The 10,352-nt window shown below is 54.5% G+C and overlaps 1 protein-coding gene across 2 annotated transcripts; it reads left to right on the top strand.

Annotated features, from left to right (window-relative positions):
* The first annotated feature begins 2,601 nt into the window (after positions 1–2,601).
* Cib3 (calcium and integrin binding family member 3) lies at positions 2,602–8,585 on the top strand. 2 transcript variants are annotated; one of them, XM_047532274.1, is made up of 6 exons: positions 2,602–2,652; positions 2,853–2,887; positions 4,519–4,630; positions 6,006–6,153; positions 7,009–7,204; positions 8,564–8,585. In XM_047532274.1, the coding sequence occupies exons 1-6, from the start codon at positions 2,602–2,604 to the stop codon at positions 8,583–8,585; spliced, it is 564 nt and encodes a 187-aa protein (XP_047388230.1). The 2 variants fall into 2 exon arrangements, with proteins under 2 accessions (XP_047388230.1, XP_047388231.1); XM_047532275.1 differs by lacking the exons at positions 2,853–2,887; positions 4,519–4,630.
* Positions 8,586–10,352: the final 1,767 nt, after the last annotated feature.

The raw sequence follows: 10,352 nt of genomic DNA, 5'->3' as shown, positions 1-10,352 counted from the left end.
CATTTTTGAATTCAGCACTCCTGACTAGTTATGTCCTCATGACACTCTGGAATGTGGGCTCCATGACAGCAGCTGGCCGTCTTTGCTCACGGATGTATCAGCAAGATCTGGGACAGCACTTGTACACAGTCAGTGCTCATGCTAATAAATAATTAATTGTCAGTTGCGGGAGCACATAACCAGATCACCAAGTGTCTGAGCAGGAAAGGAATTTGGACTTCAATCATGAGGTGACAGGAGTAAGGAGGTCTTGCTTTGTTATTGTTGTCATTCTAAAATATTTAGTTACATGCAAAAAACTCACCCCTTTGGTGTACAGTTCTGTGAGTTTTGTCAAAAGAATACAGACATGCAGCTGTCAAATTAAATTTGGCCCCAAGCAACTTCTGTATCTTGAGTCCCTACCTAGCTAACTGCAACCTAACTTAGTAGGTAAACAAACTGCAATCTAACCAGAGTATATTCTGGCAACTAAGAGCTGAGTGTCAGCCAATCACAGCAGCCAAGCTTCAGCCAATCCCAATTGCTAACCAGTAAGGCAATGCCCAACTAAGGCAAAAGCCCACCTGCAACCAATCAAGCTGTTTCTGTGTAAAAATACTGCCTGGCCACACTTCTGGGTAGAGCTGTCTAAACCTCTTTTGGTTCTGAGGGCTACCTGATTGGTACATCAGGCTTTGCTCAGATAAATTGTGATGATTTAATTTGCCTAAACTTTTAACATATTCAACACTACAATCAAGATAGAGCAGGTCCATCACTTGCCCCACAAGTTCCTTCATTCCCCTACCCCCAGGAGGACAGAACACCCATTCTGGATATTACATATAAATGAATCATACAATATGTGACCTTTTAGGTCTATATTCTTTTCTGAGCATACATAATATTTTACTTGGGTTATGCATGTCTTTTTTTGTTGAGTTGTAGGAGTTCTTTATGTATTAGGAATACTACTCCCTTACCTGATTTGTAATTTGAAAATATTTTCTCCCACTCTGTGGGTATGCACATGGTCTGTGTAAACAAAAATTTAAAATATTTGATTAGATTTTTAAAAGAGCAATTTTAGGTTCATAGTAAGATTGAGTAGAATGTACAGAGATTTCCCATGTACTCCCTGCTCCAACACCTGCACAGACTCCCATTAGCAGCACTCCCTATGCAAGAAAGTATTGTACATCTGTTACAATTGATGAACCTACATTGTCATGTCATTGTCTTGCAAAGTCCATAGTTTGCATTAGGGTTCACTCTAGGTTTTTGTATCCCCCAGGTAACGACCCAGGAAGGTGATTGCTGAGTCATGTGTAAATATGTTGAATTCTATTTAAAAAATAAAAAGCAACAAACTGCCAACCCATTTTCTAAAGCACCAGCAGCTGCAGTGGGTGAGAGTTCCAGTGGCTCCACATCCTCACCAACATTTGGTATTGTCGGTTTTTTGTTTTCATTTTTACGTTGCCATTGGAAGGTCTCGAAAGCCTGATCAAAGCCACGGTTTACAAGCTGACTGTGCGGGCTTGGGGAGGGGGTTGTTGGTGAGGTTGAGGCGGGGGAGCCTGCTGGGAGGATTTGCTGTGGTCCAGATCAGGGAGAGTGGGGATCGGGAGAGAGCAGACCCAAGAGTGGTCTGGGGGCTTGGAGTGTGGTACTGCCAAAGTCTGAGCAGGAGAGGGAGGTGGTGCCCACAGTGAGCGGGACACGCTCATCCATCCAGGACTCATCCAGCCAGGGACTTGGGACTCCCAGATTTTCTACCCAAGAGGACCCTGCTCACTTATTCATTTACTTTGCAGTGCTGGGATGGAATTCAGGGTGCTGCCGTGCTGGGCCAGGGCTCTGCCATCCAGCTCCACCCCAGCCAATTCTGGATCCTAATGAGGTTGGCGGCTGTTACACTGCCCTCCTGAGGCTGCATGCCTCACATTAGGATACCAAAGGCCCTGACAAGTTCTGCACAGAAGAACTCAGTCTGGTGTTATCCAACCCACCACTTCTCAAGCCTCGACCTTTGATCACTTTCCTCCAGCCCTAACACAGCACATAGTAGCCATAATTCTGGGGCACAGCTCAGAACCTCATCTACCTTGTTCCCCATTATACTCCCAGTGCCTGGCACTGGCTTCTACCTGGTGGTCAATTATCTATTTAGATCCACAAAATGACCCTATGATGTAGGTACTAATATAATTTCTATTTCACAAACAAGGCTCAGAGAGGTCAGGTGACTTACCCAAGGCCACACAGCTAGTGAGCAGACATCTGGAATTTGAACTGGGGGTGCCCACAGCCTTCCTACCACCTTGCCTGGCTCCTGACGGCGCCCCAGACCCTGGCCGCACCTGAAGGTGGCAGAGGCGGAGGGCCGCTCCGTGACCTCCAGCAGCCCTTCTTGACCATGGACACACTGACTGTTGCCCAGAGAGCGTGGCTGTAACCTGAGTCTCAGCAGGCTGGGGGTGACGGGGCGGGTGGGCAGGTGACAGCCAGGGCAGGGAGATTTGCCCGGACACTGGCGTGCCGCAGTCTGGCAAGTCGGGTGGCCTGGGGACGCTGGGGCTTTGGAGTCTGTCCTGAGTCCGGCCTTCCGTCCTCCCCATGGGTAACAAACAGACCATCTTCACTCATGAGCAACTGGAAGCCTACCAGGTACGGATGGCCGGAGGCCTGGGTCCCGCTCGGGTTCCTGGCCCGGGAGGGGGCAGCGTCCCTTAGCTGGGGTGCAGTCGGAAGGCTCCTGGCAGAGGTCTGTGTGGCATCGGCCATCGGTGTGGCTCTGGGGTGGCCTGAGGGGGTGGGGAAGGAGCCCCAGGGGCGGGGCCGGGCCAAGCCGACCCCTCTCCCCGCAGGACTGCACCTTCTTCACCAGGAAGGAGATCATGAGGTCAGTGCGGGAGGAGGAGCTGGGGAAACCCGTCCCTTGCTGGAGGACACTTGCCGTTGATGGCCCGTGATACATCAGTGTCCCTGAAGTTACCTGCCGACGTGGGGGAGGTTCGGTCATGGTTGGTGGATGGAGGCAGAGGCGGGAAGCCGAGGAGTCGAGTCTGCCGTTTGTCACAGTCTCTATGCTCATGAGTTTGGGTTTTCTCCCAAAGGTGGCAGGGAGCCAGGGATGGTGTGTGAACAGGGAGGGGAGGGTCCCCTTCGGAAGCGTCTCCCTGAGGCCAGGGTGTGGAGGCTAGGACCGGAGGCTGGAAGTCCAGGGGCAGAATCCAGAGCCAGCTCTGGACTGGGCGGTAGCAAAGCGAGGGTGTGTGGAGGTGACCCGGGGCTTCTGCAGGTCCCTGGCGTGAGCCCAGCGAGACGGGCACAGATGAGTGGCCCACGTCATCTCGGCCTGTGGGGCTATTGTCCAGGGGCCCCCACCCATGAACTTGGAGCTGTGAAACCCAAGCTGGCCAGGGTTCAGCTGCAGAGCGATCAGGGCCAAAGCCCCAGCTGTGTGGGCACCGGACATCCATTATTGATGGACACACTCCTCACCAGTGAGCCCCATTGTCTGGGTGAGGACAGCTTGCGGGGTCACCTTGGCCATGACGATCAGGTTACTGATGGGGAAACTGAGGTTCAGACAGGGCTGGGCTGAGCTCAGGCCCAGGGCAGACGTGCAGGGCCCCGCGGAGTTTGACGGCTGGCATGACACCCGCGTCAGGCTTCTAGATTGTCAGGCGGAATGACAGTCTCCGGGTGGGAAGGGGACAGAAACCCAAACTCAGGGCATCCCCGGAGGGCGCCTGCCGGGAGCGGGTGCCGGGGACCGAAGTTCCAGGTCCCTGTCTCAAGTTCCTCGCCAGCATGCAGCCCAGGGGTTCCTGGCCTCCTCAGCTTGGGGACCCCAGAATCATCCGACAGGCTCCACGGGGCTGCCGCTCGCACGCACCAGGGAAGGCAGAGCGTCCCCTGGTGAGGGCAGCGGAGCGGAGAGCCGGCTGCGCGGTTGGGCAGGGTTTGTGACACTCAGGGCTTTGCAATTTGTCCTTTCAAAAGACCTGAGCACTGGCGGCTTCCTCGGCTCTGCACAGTGGAGGAACCCTGCCTCCCGCCACGGAGAGGGAGGACGCTGAGAACCAGGGGACGGGGCGGGAGAGGCAGGGTCTGCCCACGAGGTGACGACGTCCAGAAGTGCAGAGCTTAAGCCAGGGTCTCGGGTGCTCGCTGTGACCGATCCAGCCTTTGGCCCCTCCTTCTCCTAACGCTACCTCCTGGTGAACTCCTACTCCTACTTCTAAGCCCCACACCAGGGGCCCCTCTTCCAGCAAGTTCTTCCTTCTCTCTGGCTTGCTTTCCTCGTTCCAGCCTTGGGGACTTCTCACTGCCTTGGCCTTGTCCCCAGGTCGGGGTCGAAGTGCCTGAGTCCGGCTCTGTCTGTGTGAGGGTCCGACTCAGGACTGAGGTACCCTGGGGAACCCAGCATCCTTCTCTTCCTTGTGGGGTGAACCGCTGCAAGTGCTGGAGTGGGGGGACCCCCCTCCCTCCTGGCTCAGCCTGTCGCCACTCTTCCTCCCCCACCAGGCTCTTCTACCGCTACCAGGACCTGGCCCCCCAGCTCGTGCCCCTCGACTATACCAGCTGCCCAGAGGTGAAGGTGCCCTACGAGCTCATCGGCAGCATGCCGGAGCTGAAGGTGCGCCTGGGCCCCGGCAGGAAGGGGACATCGAGCAGCGGCAGCGCCTGTGGCCCACCTACCCGTGAGGCCACGAGCACCCCATTTTACAGATGGAAACGCTGAGGCTCAGAGAGGTCAAAGAACTTGTTCATGTCACACAGCTGCAACCTAACAGGGTCAGAGAGCGCTGAGAGGCTGGCATGGGCTGACACAGGCGAGGGGCCATGAAGACCTGAGGAGTGGAGGTTCTGGGACAGGAGTTGCTAGGTCTTCTTGGCTGGTTGTTTGACATGGGGGTTTGGCTTCGGAAGGGAACCTGAGAGTGCTTCCCCTTGGCATCTGCAGGGAATTAGTTCCAGGACACCCCCTGTAGGAACCCCACACTTTATATGCTCAGATCCCTCAAGTACAGAGGTGTACAGGACCCACTGTGTGTGCCCCTCTGTAGCCTGTAGATCCTCTCTAGATGACGGGAGCAGCCATGCACACACACAGACGCTGTGCTGCCGACGGGGAAGTGGCAGGAGAAAAGAATTCAGTATCTGTTCGGTACAGACACAATTTTTTTTTTTTTTTTTTTTTTTTTTGGTACCAGGGATTGAACACAGGGACACTCGACCACTGAGCCACATCCCCAGCCCTATTTTGTATTTTATTTAGAGACAGGGTCTCACTGAGTTGCTTAGAGTCTTGCTTTTGCTGAGGCTGCCTTTGAACTCGCGATCCTCCCGTCTCAGCCTCCTGAGCCGTGTGCCAACCACACCAGGCCAGACACAATGTTTTTCTGAGTATTTTCAATCTGTGGCTGGTGGAATCTGCATACAGAAATGACAGATATGAAAGACTGTTTTACTGCAAGTGATGAAACCTCCTTTGAGAGGAACAGAATGAATTGGATCAACTGAAAAAGAATTCAGGAGCAGGTCAGGTCTGGCTAGGAGCAGGTCCTCTGGTGACATGCTCAGAAACCTCCCTCCACTGCCATCTCCCCTCAGGAAGAGGCTTGGGCCCAGGCAGCCTCTCCTCAAGGTAGTGGAAGGAACCGCCACCACCCTACTTTAGCGCCTGCAGCTCCACCAGCAGCAGAAAGCAAGACCCTCCCCAATTTCTCAGAAAACATTCCAGGGCAGCCTCTGATTGGCTAGGTTGAGTCACATGCCCATGCCAGAGCCAATCACAATTGTCGGATAAATAGAAATCTCTGATTGACCTTCCCTGGGTCACAGCGGCTTCCCGGGGAACCGGGGACCAGACCACAGGGGCAGAGTGGACCTGCCTGAGGTCCTGTCCAGGACGGAGGGCGGGGCAGAGGGCACCAGGCAGAGGTCCCCGGGGCTGGCCCGCTGGACCCTCAGAGCTGCTCAGGCGAGGCCTCTGCTCGCTTCCCGGCCAGGACAACCCCTTCCGCCAGAGGATCGCCCAGGTCTTCTCCCAGGCCGGGGACGGCCACATGACCTTGGACGACTTCCTGGACATGTTTTCCGTGATGAGCGAAATGGCCCCGCGCGACCTCAAGGCCTACTACGCTTTTAAAATTTACGGTGCGTGCAGGACCCCGGGCGGGGAGCGCGCCAGACGGAGCCCCGCACCGAGTCCCGGCCCCGGGTCCTCTGGCCCCGCCCCGCGCCTGCCCCAATCCCACTCCCGCTCGCCGGGCCCAGCCACGCTGGCCTCGCGGGTCCTGGACCACACCCAGGCCCCGCCCCGGCTCCCGTCCACCATCTTCCCTCTCTCCCAGCACCAGGCACCGCTGGGTCACCTGTTCACGGATCTGTCACTTCACCACTTCTCCAAGGGCTCCCAGGGGTGGTGATGATGTCTCACTCACCAGCCGCCTCCTGTGCCTGGCACATAGTAGCTGTTCAGTAAATATTTGTTGAATTAATAAATGAAAACAAGAAAAGCAGGTATCTCAGAGACTGACACCGAGTAGGCACTCAATAAATGCTAAGTGAGTGAATGAATGAAAAGCAGTTCTCACAGTGCCCAACACGTAGTAGTTGCTCAATAAATACTGGTTGAGTGAATGAAATAAAAGTCATCACAGTGCCCGATGCACAGTAGGCCCTCGATATGTACTTTTGGGGTGAAGAAATGAAAAATAGTTATCAGAGTGCCTGGCACACAGTAGGCACTCAATAAACACTTGCTGAGTGAGAATGCGATCTGGTGTCTGGCACACAGCACGCAGGGTATTTGTCGACTGAGTGAATGAATGAACTCCCAGCAGCCCCTGCCCAACTCCAAAGCAAGCCCCGGATTCCACCCTGAGGTCCCGGGTGGTCTCCCAGTGCCTGGGTTTCCTCTGCTGTAACACGGGGACAGACGTGCTGACCGGTGGCGCAGTCTGCCTGTCACCCGTGTCCCCACCCGCGCTCCCCACTGTCGCGCCACAGACTTTAACGACGACGACTACATCTGCGCGTGGGACCTGGAGCAGACCGTGACCAAGCTGACGCGGGGGGAGCTGAGCGCCGAGGAGGTGAGCCTGGTGTGCGAGAAGGTGTTGGACGAAGCCGACGGCGACCACGACGGGCGCCTGTCCCTGGAGGACTTCCAGAACATGATTCTGCGGGCTCCTGACTTCCTCAGGTGCTGCCGGCGCCGCCCGTTCCCATGTGCGAAAGGGGCCCTCGTGCAGACAGCTCACTCACGCCATTTCTGCTGGTTCCTTTGTGGGTTCATTTGTGACCTGGGGAAACTCTCAATTTCCCTGGGCTCAGTCCTTGCGTCTGTAAAAGGGGGATAATTAGGAACCCCCCAGCCACCTCTCGTGGGTGGATGCAGTTTTGTGGTCAAGGGCGACACAGCTGCACTTCAGCCTGCATTACCTGAACAGTTGTGCAGTGAACAGACTGTACAGCTGTACTTGGCAGCCTGTGGGGAGAATCGGAACCCGGGCTACAGGGCTGCCATGGAGAGCTAAGTGAGATAACACGGGGTTGACCAACTACGGCCCTTGGGCCACATCCACCCTGTTTTTGTACTTTATATGAGCAAAGGTTGGTTTTTACATTTTTTCAATGATTAGGGAAAAAATAACATTCCATGACAGGTGAAAATGGTAGGAAATTCAAACTTTGTGTCCACAAATAAAGTTTTATTGGCACACAGCCGTGCCCATTCGTGAACATATTGTCTATGACAATATGCTGTTGTGCAGTTGACTGGTTGGACAAATATCAACTATTTGTCCTTTACAGAATAAGGCTGTGGGGCCCTGCATTAGCACATGGGAAGAATTTAGGGTGGAGTCAGGCACACAGTAGGTGTTCAGTAAGCATGGGCTATCCTGCTGCCATTGCCATTATTATTATTATTATTATTTGCCATTATTATTAATGATGTCCTTTAGCGCATGCAAAGACCTCCTCTACTCTGATCGGCAAGACGGGTCTCCTGGTAAATAGAGATAAATGATGGAAACTGGGGGTTCGCCGCCATTGGCCATGCTCTGTGTCCCCTGTGCCCCCAATCCCTTTACCCTCACTTCAGTCCCACTGAGGAACAGCCATTATCCCCATTTTACGGAGGGCTAAACTGAGTCCAGAGCACATATAGGGTGGAGCTGGGATGTAAACTGATCTAACAACCAGGCACGGTGGTGCACGCCTGTGAACCCGGCAATTCAGGAGGCCAAGACAGGAGGATCACAAATTGGAGGCCAGCCTCAGCAACTTAGGGAGATCCTGTCTCAAAATAAAATAAAAAGGACCAAGGATGCAGCTCAGTGGTAAAGTGCCCCTGGGTGGATCTGTCCCCAGGAGCACACACACAAAAAGCAAGACGTGCTCACAAGTCCTAACGGGACCAGAGCCACGTCTAGATTGCTTGAGGGGGTCCCTCTCCCCGTGTTCCCTGCCTGCCTCAGGGACTCTGGGCAGGACTGCCCAGGAGGAGGGTGGGTGGCTTGTGCTCCACGGTACTGACTCCTCTTCTCTCTGCACACAGCACCTTCCACATCCGCATCTGAGGGCACCGCAGAGGAGGACCTGGCCGGAGGAGGGCGGGGAGCCCTCGCCCCACTGTGGACTCTGGCCTCCCCGGGCACTGGAAATAAACACAAGACACTGAGTCACCCTTGCTGGGAGGACACTTGCCATCTTACATGGGGCAGATGGGAGGGAGGAGGCTTGGAATCTTACCTCTGCCCTTTGCTGTGTGATCTTGGGTGTGGCTTACCCTCTCTGGGCCACACATTTCCTCGTTTGTAGGAGGAATGAGCTGGCTCTGGATCTCTCTCCACTGTGAATGCTGGAAGTGCGAGTCGTGGATCCCCACAGGCAAAACAGGCGGGAGATCAGGCGCACCCCACCCCCGTGAGTCTCAAGGCAGAATCTCACCACCGGCTGCTCAAGTCTTCTGTTCCATCGAAGGAACTGAGACTCGCTCAGCTGATGCATTAGAGCTGCCGTAGGGACGCCTGTGAGGGGGGTGGTGATGGGAATGGCATTCGCTGAGGTGGGCACAGCTCTTCACAGTTTGCATTTGGAGGAAGACCAAGGCCAGTCCTTTGCGGAGGCAGCACCTCACTCCACACCTCCTCACCACACCGCTCCACCTGGGGGTGCCCCAGGACCTTCTTCTGTGGCCCCAGTCTGTCCCAGGGACCTGCAACCAACGCCAGACCCAGAGCCCTTCCCAGACACCTCCACTGTGCCTCCTTTCTAGAAAGCTTAGCCCACCTCGGCCCCTAAAGATCAAGCACCTCTGTGCCAACACCCCAGGTTTTATTTGCATCTCGTCAGCTCCTGAGGAGCCACTGTCTTCTTCCCGTTTTCCAGATCAGAAAACAGCCCAGAGAAGTTTAGATTTGCCAAATGTCACACAGCACTTTGACCCAGGATTCCCTCCAGAGGCCGTCCGCAACCATAAGCCCGTGCCACCTCTTCCTTTTCCTTTTTTGTTGGCACCACCAGTGGAACCCCTGGTCTTGCATATACTAGGCAAATGCTCTGCACTGAGTTGTATCTGCAGAGCTTTTAAAATTTTATTCTGAGACAGGGTCTCACTAAGTTGCTGAGGGCCTCTCAGAGTTGCTGAGGCTAGCCTTGACCTTGTGATCCTCCTGCCTCAGCCTTGCGAGTAACTGGGATCATGGGCCTGAGCCACTGTGCTCACCAGCTCCCCTCCCTTTTGAAAGGAAAGAGGCTCACTGTGCATCTCCGAAGGCTGACGCAGGTGACGTCCCACTGTGCGGCAAGCCCGGAGGGAGGGAGGTGTGCGTTGGAACTGAGTCCCCCCGAGCACAGTTCTGTGCTGACTGAGGCCCCTGCCCTGTGGTTTTACAGACGGGGCACCCAATAGCTCAGACGCGCCAGCTTCCAATCCTGATGCTCGCGCCCTGCTGCCTGTGGCTCTGCCACGCCTCTTCTCTCTGAACCTCAGTCTCTTCTTCAGAATGTGGACAGGGGCCCGCCCGCAGAGGTTGGCTTAGAGGCAGGAAAGGAACAGGTACGGTGGGCTCCCAGCATCCTCAGGGACTGGTTCTGGGACCTCCCTTGAATACCCAAATCCACAGATGCTCAAGTCACTTGCATAAAGTGACAGAATTTATATGTAACCTGTGCAAATTGCCCATGGACTTTAAATCATCTCTAGATGACTTATAATATAGAATATAGTGCAAACACTATGGAAATAACTATTATACAATATTTTTTAAGGAAGTAATGACAAGAAAAACGTCCAGACATGTTCGGGATAAAGTTTTTTCATATATATATTAGGTGTAGATGGA

Source organism: Sciurus carolinensis, chromosome 17 (genome assembly GCF_902686445.1).
Source record: "Sciurus carolinensis chromosome 17, mSciCar1.2, whole genome shotgun sequence".
Lineage (NCBI taxonomy): Eukaryota > Metazoa > Chordata > Mammalia > Rodentia > Sciuridae > Sciurus > Sciurus carolinensis.
The sequence above is the reverse complement of the archived record's forward strand: the minus strand, read 5'-3'. Positions and strand labels throughout refer to the sequence as shown.

Bases quoted from the DNA above. Each gene is read 5' to 3' on its own strand.
- Cib3 (XM_047532274.1), top strand. From the start codon at position 2,602: ATGGGTAACAAACAGACCATCTTCACTCATGAGCAACTGGAAGCCTAC. The intron at 2,888-4,518 runs GTCAGTGCGGGA...CTCCCCCACCAG, and splicing joins ACCAGGAAGGAGATCATGAG to GCTCTTCTACCGCTACCAGG. The intron at 4,631-6,005 runs GTGCGCCTGGGC...CTTCCCGGCCAG, and splicing joins GCAGCATGCCGGAGCTGAAG to GACAACCCCTTCCGCCAGAG.